The sequence below is a fragment of the Doryrhamphus excisus genome, chromosome 22 (assembly GCF_030265055.1).
Source record: "Doryrhamphus excisus isolate RoL2022-K1 chromosome 22, RoL_Dexc_1.0, whole genome shotgun sequence".
NCBI lineage: Eukaryota > Metazoa > Chordata > Actinopteri > Syngnathiformes > Syngnathidae > Doryrhamphus > Doryrhamphus excisus.
Window position 1 is genome coordinate 11,731,975 of NC_080487.1, and position 27,587 is coordinate 11,759,561.

Here is a 27,587-nt window from a genome sequence, read left to right on the forward strand (position 1 = left end):
TCCAGCACCCCCGCGACCCTCATGAGGAAAAAGCGGTACACACATTCAAACTCCACACAGAGGGTGGTATTGAACTCGGGTCTTCTCGCTGTGAGGCCTGCGCGGGAGCCGTGTTTAAAACCGAATTGCCTCGACTCCAAAGCAACAGTTGGCACTTGAACCTGCAATAAGGCCATTTTATTTTTGGACGACTTAAAAAAAAAAAAAATCATCCTTAATCCCATAATCATTTTTTTAAGTTTAAGAGAAAGTGGTACGGTTTTCCAAAAATTCAGGAACGCTCAAAATGTTTAGAAAATCTTGACGTGGACCAGACCCAAACAACATATTTATGATACATATTTCAGTTTCATATATTCAGTGACTTAGCAGTGCAAGTTATTTATTTCATAATCACATAAACAACTTAACATTTCCTGTCTTATTTGTGTCTTATTCTTTCCCATTGGGCAGTAAAACAGTATTATTGATTAAACAGCACATCAGTATTGTATAGTCAGACATGGTTTTAGTTCAGGGGTGGGCAAACTTTTTGACTTGATATGACGGGGGGGGCAGACTATATATTTTACACGTAACAGTCCACCTGGTATTATTGTATCTGTAAAATTGTCATGCAATCTGCTATTATTATTTATTATTTTATATTTATATTTAAATATTTTAAAAATAATAAAATATTCTAATAATTACAATAAAATTAAAATAATAATTATTATATTATTATTATGTAAAATATGCAAATATAACAATATTATATATAATTAATATAATAATTAGCTTTAATATAATAATTATAATAATCATAATAGTTCTAATAATAATAATAATAATTATTATTATTATTATGTGCTTGTGTCCCTTTTTTCAGGAGCACTTTGTAAACAACAGACCATGTCAAAAAACGAAATTGATAAAACCATCAAAAGGTTGGCTCAGGCCATGATGCCAGGTTGTATGTTGAGTTTAAATGAAATACTTGGGGCCGTATTCAAACACTTGGCGGGCCGGATGTGGCCCCCGGGCCGTAGTTTGCCCACCCCTGTTTTAGTTGCATTTGTGGTTTTAGGAATTTTGTGTGCTCTCCAAACCCGTTTTGTGTCCAGATTTCGTTATTTAAAAAGAAACTGCTTAGTTTGTTTATCAGCAATTATGGTTATGGTTAACTTCCATGCTAGCTGTGCTTCATTTAACACCTGAACACATCGTTTTCCTAACACCGTCCATTTTTTTTTAAAGCAGTTTAAAAGACTTGAACACAATAAATAAAGTCTACATGAGCACGCAGCTCTTGGCTCGCTCTTTCCTCATGGCGGGGGGGTGCTCGTGAATCTCAGTCCGAGGCGGCTGCTGGGAAACCCGCTTAAGCCCACGTCGCGAGCCGGCACGCTTCAACGTGGGCCTGTGGATGCAGGTCACCGAGGCCAACGTGGTAACATGGAACACATCCCGGACGCTGTTCTCCGAGTATTTGGCGGTGCACTCTGCGTACGCCACGGCGCCGATCTGTCTCGCTAGTTGAGTACCCTAAAAGGAGAAATAAGAAAAGGGGGTCTTGTCTGTGGTTAATTTGGAAAATAAATCTCTCTTGGAAAACGGGTGCTCTAAAAAACGGTAAAGAAGCAGAACAATGGAGGCGAAGGACAGGTGATAATTCTTTATTTCCAGCTGCTCTTTTCTTCTTTTATACTGTAGCGATGACTCACTTATGTTTTTAGCTTAAATTATCCCTTTTTTCTGTGTTTCACCTTATTTCTTTGCTACCATGCTTGCTTTTTTAGTCGCTTGCTAAGAGACCTGTTCTGACTTTGGAACCCTCCATTTATTTAGCTAGTTGTTGTGTTCAGATTCGGACCAGGGGTCTCAAACTCAATTTACTTGGGGCCCACTGGAGCTCGGGTCTGGGTGAGACTGGGCCGCATCAGGTTTTCCAAAAAAAAAAAAAAAAAAAAATGCATTTATTAAAAACTGAAAAATTAATAAACTTTGCTTTGGTTCCGATTTTCTACAATAAAAGCTCTGATAAAACATTCCACTGTTCTCAAATATCTTACTTTTTATTTTTCTACACAAAATAAGATGAAAAATAAATAAAAATTCAAGAAATCAAGAATAAAGAAAACCAATCAATCAGTAATTAATAAATAAATATAATAATAATAATAATAATAATAAAACAACAAATAATAAAAACTTAAGAAACCACATATAGTTGGTGGGTAGACAAATTATTTTTTTCAGATTAAAATGAACAAAGCATTATTAGAGCCCTGTAGACATGACAAAACACGACTATAGTCACATTTATACTCTTTTTATTTACAACATATTGCGCAACTGCAGCGTCTTGAGACACATGCTAACTCGCAAACTAGATTAGCTAGCGACCTAAACGGTAGCCTTCAAGTTATTTCCTTTAAACTTAAATAGCCAAAAACTTACCACTTCCACACGGATAGGGAGGATAACTATGAACAGTTTTTATTTACAACATATTGCGCAACTGCAGGGTCTTGAGACACATGCTAACTCGCAAACTAGATTAGCTAGCGACCTAAACGGTAGCCTCCAAGTTATTTCCTTTCAACTTAAATAGCCAAAAACTTACCACTTCCACACGGATAGGGAGGATAACTATGAACAGTTTTTATTTTCCAACATATTGCGCAACTGCAGGGTCTTGAGACACATGCTAACTCGCAAACTAGAGCGCTAGCCACCTAAACGGTAGCCTCCAAGTTATTTCCTTTCAACTTAAATAGCCAAAAACTTACCACTTCCACACGGATAGGGAGGATAACTATGACCAATTTTATTTACAACATATTGCGCAACTGCAGGGTCTTGAGACACATGCTAACTCGCAAACTAGATTAGCTAGCGACCTAAACGGTAGCCTTCAAGTTATTTCCTTTCAACTTAAATAGCCAAAAACTTACCACTTCCTAACAGTTTTTATTTTCCAACATATTGCGTAACTGCAAGGTCTTGAGACACATGCTAACTCGCAAACTAGACAGCTAGCGACCTAAACGGTCACCTTCAAGTTATTTCCTTTAAACTTAAATAGCCAAAAACTTACCACTTCCACACGGATAGGGAGGATAACTATTAACAGTTATTTAACCTTTAACATGAACATTAATCAAACGTAATAATAATTTTTTTCTGGGTACATGATACCATACAGCATCCATATCAAACTTGCGGGGGCCGCACTAACATTAAACTTTCATATCAAGGCGGGGGCCTCAAACTAGTGTCAGTTTTAATGTCACAATTTGCTTTATTTTTTAGATAAATGACAAAAATTCCAAACAAAAAACGCATTTTTGTTTAATTTTTGTGTAATCATGACACAGCAAATCTAGTAGTTTATTTTTGCTCTTAAGTGCTACTACGTTAATAGTTCCAGGTTCTACTCCACCTCTACTGAACAACTGCACTGTATTGTTTACAGATGAGATGTGTGTTCCGATTACAAAAATCCGATACCCGTATCGATAAAACCCCTACTTTCAAGTCAAGTTTCGTTTTTTTGTCCTTGAAATAACACAACTTGGAACACAACCTCACCTGTTCGTGGGTGACGGGGATGAGTCTGTGTTTGGACAGCTCCCTCATGATGTTCACGTCGGTCCTCAAGTCCAACTTGCAGCCAACCAGCACCACTTTGGCATTGGGGCAAAACTCCTGCGTTTCTCCTTGCCACTGTAATCAATATCAAACACATCATTTTTCCTCGTCCTTGCGTACAAAAGCTCGATTCCACTTGCTCTTTCTTTCTCAGCGGGACGTCTCTCATTGTTTCCTCCCCCTGGCACAGACTAACACTTGGCTAGCATCTTTTCTTCTTGCTTTACAAAGGAGATCTTTTCTCCACGACGTCTCGGCGAGCCATCATCTGCTTTAAAATGGTGACTATTGCAGCAATTTAGATAGGAATAAAGTGTTGTATTGTTTGTGTTAATAATAATAATAATAATAAAACAGACAGTTTTGGACCAGGTAAAGTGCAAAATGGAACACATGGGTGAAGATGTTTTGGGCTTTTTCTGGCGGGGTTTTCACTTCGAAAATTTCATTTGAACCCCCCACGTCAAACAGTTAACCCGGACTGCATTTTTCCATCTAAAGAACATAACCCGACTCCGTCCATCACTTACATTCTCTGCCGCTGAGTCATTAAGTTTCAAAAATTCATAAATTAATTCATTGATCGCTGTCTTGTGGTTGACTATAGCCTATTATTAGTCTAATCAAATATTGCAATACATTCATTCATTTTCTACCACTTATCCTCACAAGGGTTGCTGGAGCCTATCCCAGTTGTCTTTGTCCGAGAGGCGGGGTACACCCTGGACTGGTGGCCAGCCAATCACAGGGCACATATAGACAAACAACCATTCACACTCACATTCATACCTATGGACAATTTGGAGTCGCTAATTAACCTAGCATGTTTTTGGAATGTGGGAGGAAACCGGAGTACCCGGAGAAAACCCGGCCAGAGATGGCCGAGGGTGGAATCGAACTCGGGTCTCCTAGCTGTGTGGCCTGCGCGCTAACCACTCAGTCCATAATACAGTCATTAAGTTTCAAAAATTCATAAATTAATTGATCGCTGTCTTGTGGTTGACTATAGCCTATTATTAGTCTAATCAAATATTGCATTTAATACATTCATTCATTTTCAACTACTTGTCCTCACAAGGGTCGCGGGCATGCTGGAGCCTATCCCAGCTGTCTTGAGGCGGGGCACACCCTGGACTGGTGGCCAGCCAATCACAGGGCACATATAGACAAACAACCATTCACACTCACATTCATACCTATGGACAATTTGGAGTCGCTAATTAACCTAGCATGTTTTTGGAATGTGGGAGGAAACCGGAGTACCCGGAGAAAACGCACGCATGCACGGGGGAGAACATGCAAACTCCACACAGAGATGGCCGAGGGTGGAATTGAACCCTGGTCTCCTAGCTGCGAGGTCTGCGCGCTAACCACTTGACCACCGTGCAGTTTTTTGGTTTGTTTTTTGTTATTTTTGGTGTTTGTGTTGAGTTTACATGAGGATGACATAGGACACAACACTGAAAAATAGGAAAGCGATTAAGAGTCAAGGGCTATTTGTCACGCTGAGAGGGAGAGAGAGGAAAACCGAAGGGTACAATAATGGCTTTACTCCGTCAGTGATTGTTATTTAAAACATGGCAGTGAAAACAAAAACATTGACAGGATTAGTGGAGCAAATGGAATTGTTTGGCGTGCTTTTGTTTGCGTTACAATCACGTACAAAGTAGACGTGTCAGTGCGGCATGCAGGGCATGCATTGTGAATGCACCACCGCCGGTGAGGTCAGAGTTCAAGGTTTTTGTCGTGTTTTGTGTCGGGCTGATGATGTAACTGTTGAATGATGATGGTAAATGTTCCCATGCAAAGCAATTGGAATAAAAAAAAAAAAAAAAAAAATTTTGTGTAGAAAGTCAAGGAATTGATCTGAGGCACTGACCTTTTTCACCACGCTGTCCAGCGTCTCTGGGCGACTTATATCAAAACAGATGAGTACGGCGTCCGCATCAGGATAAGCTAATGGTCGCACGTTGTCATAGTAGGCTGAACCTGTAAGTGATAAAAAAACACACACGGAATTATTATGGACTAAAGTGCTCAGCACATGAGTGGGTGAGAGTCTTTAGAACTGAACAATGGAGGGCGGTCCTTTACCCCAATAAGCCCACAGGAGGTACGAGTATGATGAATGAGCGTCACCTGGTTTGTTGACAACGGCCAGCGTTGAATTAGAGCATTGTCTGCAACACTTTTGTGATCCAAACACAGAGCTTCAGCAGTTTGACAGGGAATTCCAACGGCATTCCAAACGCAACGCTGTCATGTAACAATGTATGGATCTAGAAACCGTGTGGTGTGACGGCACGCCATGATCACGGATCAGGGATGTACCTTCGATTGTAGTATGCAACTCGCTCCAAATGATATTTATTGAAGGATGGAAGCACTGGCTAGCAATAACCAACAGTGGTGGAAAACGTTTACATTTTTCGCAATTAGCATGGAGGCCATACCGTATTTTCCGGACTGTACGTCACACTTTTTTTCATAGGTTGGCTGTTCCTGCGACTTATACTCCAGAGCGACTTATAAATGAAAAAAATGTTTATGTTACATAAATACTGGACATCTTTTCTGTTTATGTTTATTTTTTGTGTAGCTGAATAACCATTGTGTTAGCATATCTTAGCACACCGATTCAGCCTGTTTTTTATTCTTTTATTAATGATAGAATTTGCCTTCCAAGATGACGTCATGTCTGTTTTGGTCAAGTAGTTTGGAAAATAAATTAGCGACTTATACTCTAGTGCGACTTATGTATGTTTTTTTTTGTACCTAATTATTCATTTTTGGCCTTGTGTGACTTATACTCTGAAGCGACTTATACTCCAGTGCAACTTATGTACGTTTTTTTCTACCTGATTATGCATTTTTGGCCTTGTGCGACTTATACTCCGAAGCAACTTATACTCCAGTGTGACTTATGTATATTTTTTCTACCTGATTATGTATTTTTGGCCTTGTGTGACTTATACTCCAGAGCGACTTACACTCCAGTGCAACTTATATATATTTTTTTCTCCATAATTATGCATTTTTGGCTTTGTGACTTATACTACGGAGCGAATTATACTCCAGTGCGACTTATGTATATATTTTTTCTACCTAATTATGCATTTTTGGCCTTGTGCGACTTATACTCCAGTGCGACTTATGTATATTTTTTTCTACCTAATTATGCATTTTTGGCCTTGTGTGACTTATACTCCAGTGCAACTTATGTACGTTTTTTTCTACCTGATTATGCATTTTTGGCCTTGTGCGACTTATACTCCGAAGCAACTTATACTCCAGTGTGACTTATGTTTGTTTTTTTCTACCTGATTATGTATTTTTGGCCTTGTGTGACTTATACTCCAGAGTGACTTACACTCCAGTGCAACTTATGTATATATTTTTTCTCCATAATTATGCATTTTTGGCTTTGTGACTTATACTCCGGAGCGAATTATACTCCAGTGCGACTTATGTATATTTTTTTCTACATAATTATGCATTTTCGGCCTTGTGTGACTTACTCAAGTGCAACTTATGTATATTTTTTTTCTACCTAATTATGCATTTTTGGCCTTGTGTGACTTATACTCCAGTGCGACTTATGTATATTTTTTTTCTACCTAATTATGCATTTTTGGCCTTGTGTGACTTATACTCCAGTGTGACTTATGTATATTTTTTTTCTACCTAATTATGCATTTTTGGCCTTGTGTGACTTATACTCCAGTGCGACTTATGTATATATTTTTTTCTATCTAATTATGCATTTTTGGCCTTGTGTGACTTATACTCCGGAGCGACTTATAGTCCAGAAAATACGGTATATCATACTTAATTTCAGGTTGTAGCATTGTTTCCCATCTCTACTGAACAACGTTGGCACACCGTTTTTTATCTTATATAATTTTGCATATTTCCCTGGGAAGGCCATGTGTTCCCAAACAGGATACTTCAATAACGGAAGAGGGTTTTTGAGTTGTGGCTTCTGTTTACGGTTTTGATGCAATCGTTATATCAGTTCCACTTCCTGTCTCTCACTTGGGCCTGTGTATAATACCAAAAATTACGAATATGTACATGTAGTTACTACAGTAGCTTTAATTCTGTCTTTGAATAGAATAGCCTCCATGCAGTCCGTGTTTGTGTATCTTCCGCATGTCGCCATTTGTGTTGCGCTTTAAGAGTGTCCCCTCAGCAAAACATGTTCATGCATGCGTGTCGTTGTAGCTTTTTTTTTTGTTTTTTCAGCCTTCTGATTCATTGTTGCCGCTGGATTTCACACACATACACACAAACCATCTCACTTTCCTTTGGCGCTGAAAGGCTTCCTGGCATTAACAGATCTCATCTCAAGGTTTCCATGAGGTGCACTAATCCACGTTCCGCGCTAATGTGTATTGATTCGGTTAGCTTTTGCTCCTATGCACTCTCGGCTGTGTAGTTGTATGGCGCCCCTTGAGGCCGTGATACGACGTTTGATGTTAAGCAGCACCGCGCCGAACCCTCGGCCCATCTGTCCTGGATCCGAAATAAACCCCCCTTAAAGAGCCTTCAGCGTCAGACGCTAGTGAACAGCAGGCATTTTGCTTCGTCAGTGGACATTAGGGGATGTCATTACTTAAAAATTATTTTTTTTCTTATTACACAGATCCAACAAAGTATGCTTAGTTTGCTGGTTTTGTTCTCTTTTGTTTTCATTCATTCATTTTCTACCGCTTTTTTTTTTCACGAGGATCGCGGGGGTGCTGGAGCCTATCCCAGCTGTCTTCGGACAGGTGGCCAGCCAATCACAGGGCACATATAGACAAACAACCATTCACACTCACATTCATACCTATGGACAATTTGGAGTCGCTAATTAACCTAGCATGTTTTTGGAATGTGGGAGGAAACCGGAGTACCCGGAGAACATGCACGGGGAGAACATGCAAACTCCATGGGTGGAATTGAACCCTGGTCTCCTAGCTGTGAGGTCTGCGCGCTAACCACTCGACAATTAATTGTCATATTAGCCAAATAAATACGTTTAATTTCCTAAATTATGGTTTGTATGGTCATATCATTGTATCACATTATTTTAAAAAAAATGTATTATGGAAAGCAGGAAGTGAACAAATGTAACAGTTACTGATTATAAAAGTACCAGATGGAGGGGTAGGATTTAATAAGCTTTGCTTCTTCCTACTCCTTTTGGACATGTGGAACTGTGAACTGATTATGGGATGCATTCAATTGTTATCTGATGCATGTTCAAATGAAATAAAACCATTAAAAAAAAATTAAAAACATTTTTTTAAAATTAAATTTAAAAAAATAAATTAAAAAAAACTTTAATTATATTAGGAAAGCAGGAAGTGAACAAATGTAACAGTTACTGATTGTAAAAGTACCAGATGGAGGGGTAGGATTTAATAAGCTTTGCTTCTTCCTACTCCTTTTGGACATGTGGAACTGTGAACTGATTATGTGATGCATTCATTTGTAATCTGATGCATGTTCAAATGAAATTAAACCATTAAAAATTAAAAAAAAATTAAAAACATTTGTAAATTAAATTTAAAAAATTAAATAAAATAACTTAAATTATATTAGGAAATGAAACCATAAAAAATTAAAAACAAAAAAAATGTAAAACATTTTTCTTAATCAAATTAAAAAAATTAAATTAAAAAAATTAAATTATATTAGGAAAGCAGGAAGTGAACAAATCACCTCGTACTTCGGTATGAGGTACATTATTAAAAAAAAAACTTAAACTGTATTATACAAAGCAGGAAGTGAACAAATGTAACAGTTTGGGATGCATTCAATTGTAATCTGATGCATGTTCAAATGAAATAAAACCATTACCAAATCAGTACTATGTGGCAGTACAGAAGCATGCTTATGACGTACTATTACACCAGTAGGTATTTTTATCTCTATAATTCCCACACTTATCCATGAATGCTATCCAGGTGCGTCCCACTCATTTCTCCCCATCTTGCCCATTAATTTGCCACCGAATGTGAACCTATAGTTGCGCTCTGAGGAATATAAAGTTTTAATGAGGCGGAATGTCTCTGCGAACAACCTTTTAATGAGCCCTGCCGGGCAACGTCGCTTGACTCGGAAATGAAGAGCGGACATATTTATCTATATTCTACGTTTATGCTAAATCTTGTTACCCAAAATTTTCAACGCTCTTATCTCCTTTTTTTTTTGTCACTCAGTCGGTCGGAGCTTGAAAGAAATAAATAATGAAAAGAAAGACATTTCTTTTCGTCATTCAAGCTGTGAAATAACTGATAAGAGACAATCAGGCTGACTGTTATATCTTTTCGTCTTTGGGATGCTCTGCATAATTCAAGAGTGCGCTCACACACACACACACACACACACACACACCTTTAATCCTCCCTTATGACATCTTCCATCACAACCACAGTAATTCTCATTAATATTAAAGTCATGTTAGTCCTTTTTTTTTGTTTTTTTAAAGCAATGTGGCGTTTTTTTTTTGTTTTTTCTCGCTGTGTTTTGTGATGCATCTCCAGCACTTTTTGAACTCAAACTGTGCGTGTACACCATTTATTATTCGGCAAACAGAGTCCACACGCAAACACAAGCTGAGTGAGGCTAATTGCTTAGCATACGCGTGTAAACAATCCAAAATACCCCGAGGAGATGATGTTTTTTTTTTTTGTCCCCCACTTTTAGATTTGAAATTTCTGATTTCTATGTCCCTGTTGTTGTTGTTAACCGTAAGACTTAAAAAAATATAATAAATACTATATACTACTATAATACTAAATACTACTAATAAATAATAATAATAGTAATATCCACTGAGCTGTGAATTACAGTCTTAGGTTTTCCTAAAACAGCACAACATCAGTACAAAAGTTTTGGCTTCACCATGTTTCCTCTAAATCAGGGGTCTCAAACTCAATTTACCTGGGGGCCACTGGAGCTAGGGTCTGGGCAAGGCTGGGCCGCATCCGGTTTAAAAAAAAAAAAACACATTTATTAAAAACAGAAAATTATACAAACTTTTTCAGTGCTTTGGTTCAGATTTTCTACAATAAAAGCTCTGATAAAACATTCCACTGTTCTCAAATATCTTAATTTTTATTTTTCTGCACAAAATAAGATGAAAAATAAATAAACAAATCAAGAATAAAGAAAATCAATCGATCAGTAATAAATAAATATAATAATAATAATAATAAAACAGCAAATAATAAAAACTTAAGAAACCACATACAGTTGGTGGGTAGACAAATTATTTTTTTCATATTAAAATGAACAAAGCATTATTAGAGCCCTGTAGACATGACAAAACACGACTATAGTCACATTTATACTCTTTTTATTTACAACATATTGCGCAACTGCAGGGTCTTGAGACACATGCTAACTCGCAAACTAGATTAGCTAGCGACCTAAACTGTAGCCTCCAAGTTATTTCCTTTCAACTTAAATAGCCAAAAACTTACCACTTCCACACGGATAGGGAGGATAACTATTAACAGTTATTTAACCTTTAACATGAACATTAATCAAACGTAATCATTTTTTCTGGGTACATGATACCATACAGCATCCATATCAAACTTGCGCGGCCCAAGGCAAGGGCAAGGGCCTCAAACTAGTGTCCTGCGGGCCACATTTGGCCCGCGGGCCGCGTGTTTGAGACCCCTGTTCTATGGTATTGTAGTCCAATGTAGTATCTAGTATAGTATACTATGATCTACTATTGTATGGTACAGTATTTTATTTTATTATGCTAGCATTTGGTATCAAACATTAGAGATATGCAACAAATTTTCTACCGCTTATCCTCACAAGGGGCCACGTGTTTGAGACCCCTGGTTTAAATGCAGTAGCTGGCAACCAGTTTTGGGCATGTTACTTTTCATTCATTCATTTTCTACCGCTTATCCTCGCAAAAGTTGCACGGGTGCTGGAGCCTATCCCAGTTGTCTTCGGGCGAGAACATGCTCAAGTTCAAGTTCATATCAAGGAGGAAGCCTCAAACTAGTGTCCTGCGGGCCACATTTGGCCCGCGGGCCGCGTGTTTGAGACCCCTGATGTAAATGAACCACAGCTCCCCAGTGCCAGTAGCACTCATGGAGCCCCAGAACAGGACGCCATACCACCACCATACTTGAGCTCTTTAAACAGTAATGGCTGTGTGAACTCATTTCAGTGGATAGTAGTGTAGTAGTGGCCAGCTAATTACTTTAAAGTACTGTATATCTTTACTTTACTTTATATATTTTGTCCCTGGAGAAGATGTGGGCGGTGTATAAGCCATAATTAATTTATTTCAAAAAAAAAAAATTTTTTTTAAGTATGTCACAATGCTTCCAAATAAGGTCACCCACATCCAGAGGCCTCAGTAAGTAACGGCTAGGGAATTGGACTTGGGGGTTCAATTGGTCCATCTTGTATTATTGATACATCCAGTCTTCAGTGGATGGACCGATCCCTTGAGTGACTCACGTTGGTTTTTTTGCAGTGCAGTGCACTTAAAAAATATAATTCTCTTTTAGCTGTCATGAGCGTTAACAAGTAGAGTGTTGGGGGGGGGGGGGGGGGGGGGGGGGACCTTTGTATGCTTATTCGAGCGTCACAGTGTTGACCGTTTCTTTCTCGCCTGTGGTGCTAATGTTAGCATGAGCTAGGGAGCAATTAGTCAGCTTTCTGTTTGCTATGTGTCAACTTTTTTTTTTCCCTGAATCCCATTTTGGGATTCGGGGATAAAACTTGAGTCGGGTTAATTCATGCTAATTTAAATGTGCAAGTGATTTTAATAAGCCCTACCGGAAAGCATCCTGTTTTGTGTGTCTGTAGCTTTAATGCTAATTAGCTGTGTTTTTATGCACCTGTTTCCAAACAAATACGTGTCTCCAGGAATCGTTATTATGGAAACAAAATGATCACAGTAACCGCTGACTCACTGATAGTTGGTAGATTTCATTTTAAGACGTGTAGCGAAGCCTTGTTTTTTTACAAGATATAAATATTATATGTTATATTGCATATGCTATGATATTATATTGCATACAAGATTTCTAAAGGAGGGCTGCACGGTGGACGAGTGGTTAGCGCGCAGACCTCACAGCTAGGAGACCCGAGTTCAATTCCACCCACAGCCATCTCTGTGTGGAATTTGCATGTTCCCCCCCATGCATGCATGTGTTTTCTCCGGGTACTCCGGTTTCCTCCCACATTCCAAAAACATGCTAGGCTAATTAGCGACTCCAAATTGTCCATAGGTATGAATGTGAGTGTGAATGGTTGTTTGTCTATATGTGCCCTGTGATTGGCTGGCCACCAGTCCAGGGTGTACCCCGCCTCTTGCCTGAAGAAGACAGCTGGGATAGGCTCCAGCACCCCAGCGACACTTGTGAAAATGAATGAATGAATGAATAAAAATGGCTGCCGCAATGTAAATACATATACTGCATATATAGCTACAGTACTACAGTAAGAGTATTGTGCCACATCAACCAGACAATACACTACCAATGTATGATGCAGAATATTAACCAACTACTATGCAAGCTCAAAAGACTCAGTAAGTGGTATGAATGTGAGTGTGAATGGTTGTTTGTCTATATGTGCCCTGTGATTGGCTGGCCACCAGTCCAGGGTGTACCCCGCCTCTTGCCTGAAGACAGCTGGGATAGGCTCCAGCAACCCTGGCAACCCTTGTGAGTATAAGCAGTAGAGAATGAATAAATATATTTTGAATGCTTAGTGCTCTGGGGACATTTTAGTTAAAACATCATTTCATCATGACTCAATGATGGTGTGGACATGGTCTTGGACAGATGTTCTCTTCCAAAGTTTCAGTCCTGTCTGAAAGAAACACCCAGAAGCCCCTGAGGGAATGAGACTGAGACACATGGAGTCCATTGATTTTCAATGTACCCTCAGTCTCCTAATGGGCTGAAAGGAAAACTATCAGACCAGGAGAACCTGCTCCGCCCTCCACACCAGCACTTAAGAGTCGAGCACTCCACTTTGACACCGTATCCTCCTGTCTCTTCACTCGCTACTATTTTTATCCCCCCCTACTTCTCAGGCAACAAACAACAGCACTTGAACTCCATCTTGTAAGAAAAAGTAAATATCGTTTCCAGGAGCTACACACACACACACACACACACACACACAGCAGACGTGGCTTTCAAGGAAGTAATTGGAGGTCATAAGAGCCGCTCATGAATGAATGATGGATTGTTAAGATGATCCCACTGATGGAAGGATGAAAGCATCGGCAGAACAAGTTGGCAAAGTGTTTAGTAGCACCAAGCTACACTGAAGTTGAACGCATGTTTTTATCGTTTAGGTCCTGCAGGACCAAAGGCATAAAAATCCAGGTTGCGGGTTTCAAAGTGTCGCTCGACCGCGTGCTGCCTTGCCTGGAGGACAGAGTTAAAACGGTAGCGTGATGGCCGACTGTCACTTTGTCGGTTTAGCCGGTTTTGTTGGGTTGTTTTTTTTGGATTTGAGTTGTATGGATTTTTTACATATTTTATTACATAATTTGTAGTTTTTTTGTAAGACGACGACCACTGATAGATTGCACGATTATCTGACCCCATATTTGTGGTCCAATTCTGTCACTGAACTTTAAATATGGCACCATTTTAGAGACTTCAGAGTCTTAACTGGAATTTTTTGAAATTATATCATCATTTAGGGGCGGCACGGCGGTCGAGTGGTTAGCGCTCAGACCTCACAGCTAAGAGGATCAGGGTTCGATACAACATATTGCGCAACTGCAGGGTCTTGAGACACATGCTAACTCGCAAACTAGAGAGCTAGCGACCTAAACGGTAGCCTTCAAGTTCATTCATTCATTCATTTTCTACCGCTTTTCCTCACGAGGGTCGCGGGGGGTGCTGGAGCCTATCCCAGCTGTCTTCGGGCGAGAGGCGGGGTACACCCTGGACTGGTCGCCAGCCAATCACAGGGCACATATAGACAAACAACCATTCACACTCACATTCATACCTATGGACAATTTGGAATGTGGGAGGAAACCAGAGTACCCGGAGAAAACCTACGAACATGCACACAGAGATGGCCGAGAGTGGCATTGAACTTGGGTCTCCAAGCTGTGATGCGTGGGCGCTAACCACTTTTCATGACATTCATTCATTCATTTTCTACTGCTTATCCTCACGAGGCTAGCGGTTGGTGCTGGAGCCTATCCCGGCAATGGACAATTTGGAGTCACCAATTAACCTAGCATGTTTTTGGAATGTGGGAGGAAACCGGAGTACCCGGAGAAAACCCACGCATGCACGGGGAGAACATGCAAACTCCACACAGAGATGGCCGAGGGTGGGAATTGAACCCTGGTCTCCTAGCTGTGAGGTCTGCGCGCTAACCACTAGACCGCCGTGCCGCCTCCTTCAAGTTATTTCCTTTAAACTTAAATAGTCAAAAACTTACCACTTCCACACGGATAGGGAGGATAACTATTAACAGTTATTTAACCTTTAACATGAACATGAATCAAACGTAATAATTTTTTCTGGGTACATGATACCATACAGCATCCATATCAAACTTGCGCGGGCCGCACTAACATTAAACTTTCATATCAAGGCGGGGGCCTCAAACTAGTGTCCTGCGGGCCATATTTGGCCTGCGGGCTGCGTGCGCTGTACTTTTACCTGAAGTTAATACTAGCTTTAGCCAGGAAGTTGACCAATCCCTGCATCCAGTGTTCCCATTCACATACTCTGGACCACTAATACATTACTTAGTAAAATTACTTAGTAAATATTACTTAATAAAGACACTTTAAAACATTGTTTACCATCTTTCACTGAGATACATCACCATAAGACTGTTTAGATGACATTTTCGCATTCAAATAGAGCCAATATTGTATAATTCTAAATACTCATAATCAAATCAAACATGTTGAGCACCTTCTTGTGTTGAATGCCAGCCACATGACATCACATGCAAAGACTTCATAGACAACATGTGACATACGTAACTACTGTTGTACTTACTGCATTAGTAACCAGGCCCATGAATTTACAAGAGAAAGGTGTGTATGTACGTATGTTAATGTTCATGTGAGAGAGGCAATAGTAACCCAACAGGCAATACAGGCCTTGGAGCCTACACAGCTGTTCATCTAAATCCTGCCTGTCTGGTCTGTCGAGATGCACACACACAAAACGCTGTCAACTCTCACCTTAAACCGTTTAAAGCAGGGGTCTCAAACACGCGGCCCGCGGGCCAAATGTGGCCCGCAGGACACTAGTTTGAGGCCCTTGCCCTTGCCTTGGGCCGCGCAAGTTTGATATGGATGCTGTATGGTATCATGTACCCAGAAAAAATGATTACGTTTGATTAATGTTCATGTTAAAGGTTAAATAACTGTTAATAGTTATCCTCCCTATCCGTGTGGAAGTGGTAAGTTTTTGGCTATTTAAGTTGAAAGGAAATAACTTGGAGGCTACAGTTTAGGTCGCTAGCTAATCTAGTTTGCGAGTTAGCATGTGTCTCAAGACCCTGCAGTTGCGCAATATGTTGTAAATAAAAAGAGTATAAATGTGACTATAGTCGTGTTTTGTCATGTCTACAGGGCTCTAATAATGCTTTGTTCATTTTAATATGAAAAAAATAATTTGTCTACCCACCAACTGTATGTGGTTTCTTAAGTTTTTATTATTTGCTGTTTTATTATTATTATTATTATATTTATTTATTACTGATCGATTGATTTTCTTTATTCTTGATTTGTTTATTTATTTTTCATCTTATTTTGTGCAGAAAAATAAAAATTAAGATATTTGAGAACAGTGGAATGTTTTATCAGAGCTTTTATTGTAGAAAATCTGAACCAAAGCACTGAAAAAGTTTGTATAATTTTCTGTTTTTAATAAATGTGTTTTTTTTTTTTTAAACCGGATGCGGCCCAGCCTTGCCCAGACCCTAGCTCCAGTGGCCCCCAGGTAAATTGAGTTTGAGACCCCTGATTTAGAGGAAACATGGTGAAGCCAAAACTTTTGTACTGATGTTGTGCTGTTTTAGGAAAACCTAAGACTGTAATTCACAGCTCAGTGGATATTACTATTATTATTATTTATTAGTAGTATTTAGTATTATAGTAGTATATAGTATTTATTATATTTTTTTAAGTCTTACGGTTAACAACAACAACAGGGACATAGAAATCAGAAATTTCAAATCTAAAAGTGGGGGACAAAAAAAAAAAACATCATCTCCTCGGGGTATTTTGGATTGTTTACACGCGTATGCTAAGCAATTAGCCTCACTCAGCTTGTGTTTGCGTGTGGACTCTGTTTGCCGAATAATAAATGGTGTACACGCACAGTTTGAGTTCAAAAAGTGCTGGAGATGCATCACAAAACACAGCGAGAAAAAACAAAAAAAAAACGCCACATTGCTTTAAAAAAACAAAAAAAAAGGACTAACATGACTGTTTGAAAGTTTAATGTTAGTGCGGCCCGCGCAAGTTTGATATGGATGCTGTATGGTATCATGTACCCAGAAAAAATTATTACGTTTGATTAATGTTCATGTTAAAGGTTAAATAACTGTTAATAGTTATCCTCCCTATCCGTGTGGAAGTGGTAAGTTTTTGGCTATTTAAGTTTCAAGGAAATAACTCGAAGGCTACCGTTTAGGTCGCTAGCTAATCTAGTTTGCGAGTTAGCATGTGTCTCAAGACCCTGCAGTTGCGCAATATGTTGTAAATAAAAAAAGAGTATAAATGTTACTATAGTCGTGTTTAGTCGTGTTTTACAGGGCTCTAATAATGCTTTGTTCATTTTAATCTGGAAAAAAAATAATTTGTCTACCCACCAACTATATGTGGTTTCTTAAGTTTTTATTATTATTATTATATTTATTTATTACTGATTGATTGTCTTTATTCTTGATTTGTTTATTTATTTTTCATCTTATTTTGTGTAGAAAAATAAAAATTAAGATATTTGAGAACAGTGGAATGTTTTATCAGAGCTTTTATTGTAGAAAGTCAGAACCAAAGCAAAGTTTATTAATTTTTCTGTTTTTTTTTGTTTTTGTTTTTTTTTTGGAAAACCTGATGCGTCCCAGTCTCACCCAGACCCTAGCTCCAGTGGCCCCCCCAAGTAAAGGGACTTCTCTTACCTGACGTGTCCCACATGTTGAGCTCGATACGCTGTTTGTCGATCTCGAAACTTGCCGTGTAATTTTCAAACACCGTGGGAACGTAATTCTGAAAAAAAATTATGTTGATTTAAAAACTCGAAGTTATGTAATAATATATACATGACGACTGTGGATGGAATTGTTGAATCAACTTCCATTCATGACGTCATCGTTTGTAAAGTTGACATGTTTTTTTTTTCAATAGAATTTAAAAATATGTGTGTATATACTTGATATAAAATATTGTTTTCACGTTTTATAATTTATGCTAGTTATTTTGGTTAAATGCCACCTCCTCACTGAAGCATATAAGCTAAAATAACTATGAATACATACAATATATACATACAATAGGAATCACATAGTTATTATTATTAATATATCAAAATTAAATTAGGAGTTTTCCTGTTTTAGGATTAATCTTTGACAAATAGAGTCGATTAACTTTTCGTGGAATTAAGTAAAACATATGATCAATTCATATTACAAATTAAAAAATATATTTTGTAGTATTTTTAAAAATGGAATCATTGATGAAAGTTGTGATACAGTGATGTTGCATTTACAAAGCAAGCATAGCCGACGTGTTTATCTCACCTCTGGGTATGAGTCTTTGGCAAAGACGTGGAGAAGAGCTGTTTTTCCACACTGCGTGTCACCAACCACCACGATCTTACATCGAAGCAGCCCTTTGCCCTCCATCGCGTCCTGTGCCGGGTTACTGCGTGTTTCTCTGCCTAGCCTGCCAACTTGTCATTTAGCCTTCTTACGAACAAAAAAAAATAAATAATATAGCGCTGATGATTATAATATAAATATTCCACGGTGTGGATTTTTTTTTTAAGTAAATTCTTTAGCTCCACAGTGAAGGTTGCATGTTCTGAAAGAAGCTGCGCTCATCTGCTCTAAAAGAGGAAGGCGGCGCGAAGTCAAGCTGGAGTCGCTGCTTTATATGACTTCCGGTTTGATGTTGCTTTTAATCACAATTACACCAAAACAGCCCATAGTGTCATAAAAAACACGTTATTTATATCGTATTGTAGTCACACTAAATAATAACGACTTAAATATCTCATATTGGTGTTCCTTTAGTGGCGCCACGGTTTACTTTGAAGGGATACTTCCGGTATCTCAAATTGGTCATGCATAAGCGCTTACGTTGTAGTTTTTAGCTCTTTGTCGCCCTCTACTGGCCACAAGAAACAATGCCACTTAACAATCATGTTAAAGTGGTGTTTTTTTTTCTACGTCACAGCGATGTTTACAAATATAACTGTCATGTTTGGAATATTTGTTCAGCTACCACGTAAAACAAGACTAACATTACATTTAAAAACTACTTTTAAATACTTTAGTAGTTAGTTAGACCCGTCCAGTCCATTTCAGGGAATTCCGGTGTCCTGACTTTGAATGTCTCCACTGTCCTCTTTGGCTCACATCTTAACGTTTCTACATCAAAAGCACCTTTCACATCACTGTCAAGTCACCTACTATGAGTAACCGGAAGTTGCCATGTTTGTAGCAAATAAAAACATTTTAAAAGCTAATCATTCGTATTTAGCATAGTACTTGAAGTATTTGTTATCTACTGTATTGCATTCGTTTGACTTGCATGCTGAAAAAAGTGTGTACACTCACGTGGAATACACATATTTAGAAGAGGTTTAAACATACTTTTCTTGTGAAGGTAAAACCGGAAGTTATGTTGACAACACACTTGTTGAGTCCAGTAAGCGAAACCGAGTACTTTTTAATTGCAAAGACAGTGCAGTTAGAGTGATAACCAGTTGGATCGCATGTTTCCATACGGGTTAGCACATTTTATTCAGTACCCGAACAGCCTCAACAAAGTAGCCGGCTAGTTTTGTTCGATTCAGTCATGTCTGGCGAAGAAGCTCCTCCAGCTCAGCATCAGCAAAAGTCCGCCGGGGTGCCTCCGACGACTCCGGGGTTCTCCTCGGAGACGTGTCGGGCTCTGGTGCTCACCGGCTACGGCGGCTACGACAAAGTCAAGTTGCAGGTGAAGCCCCACAAGGAGCCTCCGCTTCAGCCCCAGGAGGTCCTGGTGCGAGTCATGGCGTGCGGGCTCAACTTCGCCGAGCTGATGGGCAGACAGGGTCTGTACGAGCCGCTGCCCTCCCCGCCTGTCACCCTGGGCATGGAGGCCTCTGGAGTCATCCAAGCTGTCGGAGCAGACGTGGAGGACCGAAAAGTGAGTACAGAAAAAGTTAATTATTACATTATTGCATTATACATATACATATATATATACATACATATATACATTATTGTTATTTACCTGTTATGTACATATTCTAATGTATAACTGGACTTTATGGCTCAAAACATTGAAAAGTCTTTTAAGTCAAAAATATATGTATTTTTAATTCCAATTATGTGTGCACATGATCCAGAAATGCTGCATTTAAGATGTGATATAAGATTTTAATGTGAGGCTTAAATTGCCTCCTTGTTAATTTAGATTTGTAGAGTTCCATGTTTTTTTTAAAAGCTTTTAAGGTTGAATAAGTGCCTGAAACCTGACAAAACTCCTTAAAATGAGACTTAAATTGCCTCCTTGTTCGTTTAGATTTGTAGAGTTCCATGTTTCTTTTAAAAGCTTTTAAGGTTGAATAGGAGCCTAAAAGCTTTTAAGGTTGAATGAGTCTGAAACCTGGCTGAACTCCTTAAAATGAGACTTAAATTGCCTCCTTGTTAGTTTACATTTGTAGAGTTCCATGTTTCTTTTAAAAGCTTTTAAGGTTGAATAAGTGCCTGAAACCTGGCTGAACTCCTTAAAATGAGACTTAAATTGCCTCCTTGTTAGTGTAGATTTGTAGAGTTCCATGTTTCTTTTAAAAGCTTTTAAGGTTGAATAAGTGCCTGGAACTTGGCTAAACTCCTTTAAAATGAGACTTAAATTGCCTCCTTGTTAGTTTAGATTTGTAGAGTTCCATGTTTATTTTAAAAGCTTTTAAGGTTGAAGAAGTGCCTGAAACCTGGCTGAACTCCTTAAAATGAGACTTAAATCGCCTCCTTGTTAGTGTAGATTTGTAGAGTTCCATGTTTCTTTTAAAAGCTTTTAAGGTTGAATAAGTGCCTGGAACTTGGCTAAACTCCTTTAAAATGAGACTTAAATTGCCTCCTTGTTAGTTTAGATTTGTAGAGTTCCATGTTTATTTTAAAAGCTTTTAAGGTTGAAGAAGTGCCTGAAACCTGGCTGAACTCCTTAAAATCCTTAAAATTTTGGGTTTCAATTCATACCTAAACTCATCTAAAGCACTTAAAAATGTGTTGTTTTTATATATTAAATAAAATATAATAAATATAATAAATAAAAATATAATATTAAATGCACTCAAACTCAATTAAAAAGCAAGTATACAATACTATAATTTTTTTAATATAAAAATGCTGCCATTATTTGCAGGCTAATCCTCGCATGACCTTTCTCCCCCAGCAGGAACTTGAAAGTACTTAAGTTCACAAGCAGCAAGGCGATAGTAATATTAAAGCTGTAATGTAATCAAGGCCCTGAGTCTGATCAAAGTCAATCTTTTGAGTGTTTATCTGGAGTAATAAAATAAGATATATCTGGCAGGGAACTGCTTTGTATGTATATCTCCAGACATGGATTCCAGGGATTAGACACATCCCACCCTACAGTGTTGCTTTAGAATCTTGCTTTTTCGGTTCCCATGTGAAGCAGATGTGTTGAATCACAGCACGGCCATCTGTAATTTGTCATGCCTTGTTTCCACATCTCCACTTTTGGTATTTTGTGAGCTCATCTCTCTCTCGGGATTGACGTCAGCCTGTTCTGCAATCACCTATTGTTTATTTGACATCCATTTTGGCGAACATTGCAAGGTCGAATGAACCCATCCAAGCCCTTCAGAAGTAAAGCAGGTTTTCTAACAGGAAGTAGTTTAACATTCCCTGGCCTTGAAGGTCCCAATAGACATAATGTACGCTGACATGGCCCCCCACCCTGTGTATAGTACATTCACTATACAACACTCTGTACAACACTCAAAAAGGCTTCACTACACATCTTAAATGAAGCCGTCCCGGAACAATCTGGCAACTCACATACAGTATTGTAATTATTCATTCATTTTCTACCGCTTTTCCTCATGAGGGTCGCAGGGGTGCTGGAGCCTATCCCAGCTGTCTTTGGACGAGAGGTGGGGTACACCCTGGACTGGTGGCCAGCCAATCACAGGGCACATATAGACAAACAACCATTCACACTCACATTCACACCTACAGACAATTTGGAGTCGCTAATTAACCTAGCATGTTTTTGGAATGTGAACCCACTGCTTTTGAACCCTTTCTTAAGTTTAGAATAAATCAATGGTACGCTAACTAGTTAGCTCGGTAGCATGCTAATGTTTAAAGCGCCGGCCGTCTCTTATGTCCCTGGAGTGATCCTGTAGCCTTGAGCATTACACTTGAGCAATGTGTTGTGAACCAACAATAACTATAGGGGTGTTATTTCATGTCTACAGGGCTCTAATAATGGTTAAAAGAAGAAATCCTATTAACCTAGCATGTTTTTGGAATGTGGGAGGAAACCGGAGTACCCGGAGAAAACCCACGCATGCACGGGGAGAACATGCAAACTCCACACAGAGATGGATGGCCGAGGGTGGAATCGAACCCTGGTCTGTATTATAATTATAAACCACCTTTTTTTTTTTAATTCCTCAGGTGGGGGATCGCGTCATCGTGTTGAGCCGCAGCGGCATGTGGCAGGAAACGGTCGTGGTGCCCGCCAGCCGAGCCTTCCCCATGCCCGAGTCCATGAGCTTCGAGGAGGGCGCCGCCATCCCCATCAACTACATGACGGCGTACATGATGCTCTTCGAGATGGCCAACCTCAAGCCGGGAAAGAGTGTGCTGATCCACATGGCTGCGGGTAAGGAGTTAATCATGGAACAGCGTTCGTTGCCACCCACGCAACCTTGGATTCATGCCAGGAGAACTGATAGTGGAGAACAGATAGCACGTAGCGTTCAGGTGCTGCCATTGTTTCATCTATATGACACATTTTTTAGCCTAAATGCATACTAGAAAGGTTGAAAGCTACTACTACTACTACTACTATATTGTGTAAATTGTGTTTATTAAAGGGGGCGTGGGCATCGCCGCCACTCAGCTGTGTCAGACCGTCCCCGATGTGACTGTATTCGGCACAGCATCCGCCTCCAAACACGACATCATTGCACAAGTCGGCGTCACTCACCCCATCGACTACCGCACCAAAGACTATGTCGAGGAAATCGGAAAAATCAGCCCCAGCGGTGAGTAGACGCTATCTTTTTATTCATTCATTTTCTATACCGCTTATCCTTACAAGTGTCGCCTGGGTGCTGGAGCCTATCCCAGTTGTCTTCGGGTGAGAGGCGGGGTACAGCTTTTGAGCTCGCATAGTAGTTGGTTAATATTCTGCATCATACATTGGTAGTGTATTCATTCATTTTCACGAGTGTCACAGGGATGCTGGAGCCTATCCCAGCCGTTTTCAGGCGAGAGGCGGGGTACACCCTGGACTGGTGGCCAGCCAATCACAGGGCACATATAGACAAACAACCATTCACACTCACATTCATACCTATGGACAATTTGGAGTCGCTAATTAACCTAGCATGCAAACTCCACACAGAGATGGCCGAGGGTGGAATCGAACTTTGGTCTCCTAGCTGTGGGACCTGCACGCTAACCACTCAATCGCCGTGCAGCCCATTTTTAAACCATTCATTAATTTTCTACCGCTTATCCTCACAAGGGTCGCAGGTATGCTGGAGCCTATCCCAGCTATCTTCCGACAAGAGGCGGGGTACACCCTGAACTGGTGGCTAGCCAATCACAGGGCACATATAGACAAACAACCATTCACACTCACATTCATACCACTTACTGAGTCTTTTGAGCTTGCATAGTAGTTGGTTAATATTCTGCATCATACATTGGTAGTGTATTGTCTGGTTGATGTGGCACAATACTCTTACTGTAGTACTTTAGCTATATATGCAGTATTTGTATTTACATTCCAGCATAAATTTTTATTCATTCATTCATTCATTTTCACAAGTGTCGCGGGGGTGCTGGAGCCTATCCCAGCTGTCTATTTTCATTGTTTGGTTGCTTCTTTGTGCAGGAGTGGACATCGTCCTGGACCCACTAGGTGGCGCTGACACGCAGAAAGGCTTCAACATGTTGAAGCCTTTGGGCTCTCTGATTGTGTTTGGTAAAAGTCACTCATACTACTTTTGTGTGTACGTCAGGGGTGCCCAAAAAACTGCATCTCAGCTTAGTGATATAGATGAAAGAGCACATTATTATTTTTTTTTTTTGTAATATTTCAACTTTTTTCTTTGTACATTTTTTGCTTTTAATATTATGAAGTTTTCCCAAATCTAAAATTCACTATTTATTTATTACAACTTGAAGAAATATTGTATTATTTATTTAATATTTCAGCTGTATGCTACTAAAACAATTAACTAAAACATAGAAAATTATGAATTTATTCTCATAAAATTGTGACTTTTTTGTCATTAGGATACGACTATTTTACCTTCATATTTTTACCACATTTTACATATTTTTTATTTCATTCTCATTACAGTATATATATATATTTTTTTTTTATTTCTACTTCAATTATAACTATTATTAAAATTATTGTTAATAATAATTATTACTAATTAAATTATTATTTAAATTTAATTTAATTAAATTATTATATAATTATTGTAAATAATAATTTGTTTATATAAACAAAATTATTTGTTGTTTGCTTTTCATAAGACTGCGACTTAAAAGAAGTGCTTTTTTTATTTATACAAATTTTACTTGGAAAAAATATATATACATTTTATGGTAGTAAAGTGGCATTATTTTTTGTCAAAATCTGACTTTTTTTTCTTAATATTTCAACTTTATTCTTGTAAAATTACCATATATTTTTCTATTTTTGCTGTTGTTTTTTTTCTTGCTAAATTCAGTTTTTAGAATGTGCCATGTACCAATAAAAAAAAAAAAACAGCTAGAGACCACAAATAGCCTCGGGGGCCACACTTTGGACACCACTACTCTCCATCGTACAACGTAATATTTCATGTTGTCATCAGGTGCCGCCAACTGCGTGACGGGCCAGAAGAAGAGCCTGCTGGCAATTGTCAAGACGTGGTACAACCAGCTGTCCATCAACGCGCTGAAGCTGATGCCCACCAACAAGGCCGTGTGCGGCTTCCACTTGAGCTACGTGGACGACGCCCACATCCAGGACGCCATGGCCGCCCTGCTGGAGCTCTACAGGCAGGGCAAGATCAAGCCACGCATCGACTCCTGCTACCACTTTGAGGAGGTACCTTTTGAAGAAGACATCTCATGAATTCCAGTACAATTCTGTTTTTAACCAAGATAATATTGCTAACTTTAAAATTTAATTACTATTACGGTGCTACTGTATCACACTGTTGCTGCTAATTATGCTAACCAAAACAGCTCATTTTTACTGTTATAATTGTCTAGTGTGTACAAACAGTGTCAAAAATTGCTATTTAATTTTAATATACATTTTGTTTTTGTTTTTTATCTATCCTTTTAATGAATTTTGAAAAAGGATTTTGAACTATAACAAGGCCTTGAGCTAGCTAGATTAGCCTAGCAACTAAAATTGGAAGTTAAAGGAAATAATTAGCCTGACTCTATTTATTTAAAAAAATACATTTAAAATGCTTTTTCAAAACTCAACATTAGAATAATTATAGAATATATAACTAAATATAATTTTTAGTAATTTCCCACACTCATTTTCTCCTAAGCTAGCAAACTAAGCTAGCATGTATAACAGTAAGTAACGTTAGCATTGTTATTCTTTTTATTAAAAATACCGAATACAGTGTAACACAATACACATATACTATGTAGAGTATTTTGTAGTATATAATATGTAGAGAAATATGAAATATGTGTAGTTGTTAGTGCTAATTTTCCACATTTTGTTGACTTTTAGCTCACTGTTTGGGCTCAGCTCTTCCATTTTGACTATTGAACCAAGATGAAATACTTCAATTAATGCATTCTGCCAGTGTTGGGATTTTAAAATAAAAACTAAATAAATAAATAAAAATAATAATAATGACCGCCAGGTTCTGACTACTTTGGCATTAACATTAGCTTGGAGTATTTCCTGTGAATAGCCTCAAGCAAAGACGTTACGTTCTCAATTTGTTCAATGCTGCCCCCAAGTGGACATAATGAGTAATTAATTGTGCTCTTCTCTGTGTGCAGGTTACTGATGCAATGAGGCGGATGCACGAACGGCAAAATATCGGCAAGGTCATCCTTCTCCCTCAGCTTAAAAAGCAGGACGGAGAGACAACCTCCAACTCCCAGTCAGGTGGAAAGAAATGACACGAACGAAGGATTCAAATATCTTTCCCTACCAATTATTATTTTTTTGTCAGTATTTTTAAACGTTTTCTTAAGAATTATAGTGCAATAAATCAATAATTAAACCGACATATTACCAAAGTGCTAATTGCTAAAATGCCTGCAATGTTTTCCACTTCTATAAATAGCGGCTATTATGATATCCACACTAACAAGCTGCACCATGGCATCATTAAGGAGCTAATTTTATGCAAAAGTCAGCATTATTTTGTTGTTTATCACATATTTTTGAGCCAAAGTTCCATAACTACTTCACTAATTAATTGTGGAAAACAATACCATGGCAAACAAAGTCACGCTCGACCAACATTTATTGTAGTTTCCATCTTTTTTTTACCGCTTTATAAATGTTGGACATTATATTGTGAACTTTTAAAATCATTTTTTATGATAACATGATGGATTATCCCAGCAGGAAACATCAGATTGACACAGAAGTAGTATCGGCATTCAAATGAAAGGCTGACATAAAAACATAATAATTGTAAAAGTGGTTGTTTTTTTTTTTTTAAATGAGTGGAATGTTTTTCAGTTGCAGTACTTGTTTCGGTGTCAGTACGTCTCAAGGTATGTACGTCTCAGGAATTTTGACAGATCTCAGACCCACGACATGCCCACCACTGGGGAAATGCAGACTATACTGCAGTCTGGCCACTAGGTGGAGTAGTTGTGCCTTTAATGCATTAAGTAGGTCCAAACTCTATCCATCTATTTTCTATATGGCTTATCCTCATTAGGGTCACAAGAGGTATGCTGGAGCCTACCCCAGCTGACTTGGGGTGAGAGGCGGGGTACACCCTGGACTAGTCACCACCACGGTCCAAAAAAAAATGAAAGGATGCGAGGGCCACTTTGATAATTTGCCCAAGTACTATAAATGTGTACATGTTGGTAGGTCTGCATTGCAATGAACTTTTTCCATAACTTAATATTTCTAAAAAAATCTCACTTTATTTTTCCTCATGTTGACTTTCTTCTTGAATTAGTAGTGTTGTTTTAACATATTTCTTTTAATTTTCAACACTTTTTTTGTAAATTGTCTTATAATATTCTGACTTTATTCACATATTATTTTGACTTTATTCTTGTAATATTAGAACTTTTTCCATAACTTAATATTTCTAAAAATTGCTACTTTATTTTTCCTCATGTTGACTTTCTTCTTGAATTACTAGTGTTGTTTTAACATTTTTCTTTTAATTTTCAACATTTATTTTGTAAGTTGTCTTATAATATTCTGACTTTATTCACATATTATTTTGACTTTATTCTTGTAATATTAGAACTTTTTCAATCACTTAATA

At 38.5% G+C, this 27,587-nt stretch overlaps 2 protein-coding genes across 2 annotated transcripts; one reads left to right on the forward strand and one right to left on the reverse strand.

The window, feature by feature from the left end:
• On the reverse strand, positions 1–18,728 carry LOC131109670 (rho-related GTP-binding protein RhoN-like). The gene is made up of 5 exons (XM_058061908.1): positions 18,412–18,728; positions 17,794–17,881; positions 5,516–5,625; positions 3,577–3,711; positions 1–1,527 (listed from the first exon to the last, which is right to left on the reverse strand). The coding sequence occupies exons 1-5, from the start codon at positions 18,514–18,516 to the stop codon at positions 1,273–1,275; spliced, it is 693 nt and encodes a 230-aa protein (XP_057917891.1). The 5' UTR covers positions 18,517–18,728; the 3' UTR covers positions 1–1,272.
• LOC131109669 (synaptic vesicle membrane protein VAT-1 homolog) lies at positions 18,436–26,773 on the forward strand. Its single transcript, XM_058061907.1, has 6 exons — positions 18,436–20,026; positions 22,531–22,738; positions 22,953–23,123; positions 23,981–24,070; positions 24,957–25,192; positions 26,122–26,773. Exons 1-6 carry the CDS (start codon positions 19,694–19,696, stop codon positions 26,242–26,244), a joined length of 1,161 nt encoding a protein of 386 aa, XP_057917890.1. The 5' UTR covers positions 18,436–19,693; the 3' UTR covers positions 26,245–26,773.
• The last annotated feature ends 814 nt before the right edge of the window (positions 26,774–27,587 follow it).

What these genes read in the sequence shown, in the direction of transcription:
- LOC131109669 (XM_058061907.1), top strand. Translation starts at nt 19,694, where the DNA reads ATGTCTGGCGAAGAAGCTCCTCCAGCTCAGCATCAGCAAAAGTCCGCC. An exon ending in CAGACGTGGAGGACCGAAAA is followed by an intron (nt 20,027 to 22,530) that starts GTGAGTACAGAA and finishes TTAATTCCTCAG; the next exon opens with GTGGGGGATCGCGTCATCGT. An exon ending in CCTGCTACCACTTTGAGGAG is followed by an intron (nt 25,193 to 26,121) that starts GTACCTTTTGAA and finishes CTCTGTGTGCAG; the next exon opens with GTTACTGATGCAATGAGGCG.
- LOC131109670 (XM_058061908.1), bottom strand. Translation starts at nt 18,516, where the DNA reads ATGGAGGGCAAAGGGCTGCTTCGATGTAAGATCGTGGTGGTTGGTGAC. An exon ending in CAACATGTGGGACACGTCAG is followed by an intron (nt 5,626 to 17,793) that starts GTAAGAGAAGTC and finishes TATCACTTACAG; the next exon opens with GTTCAGCCTACTATGACAAC. An exon ending in TGGACAGCGTGGTGAAAAAG is followed by an intron (nt 3,712 to 5,515) that starts GTCAGTGCCTCA and finishes TATTGATTACAG; the next exon opens with TGGCAAGGAGAAACGCAGGA.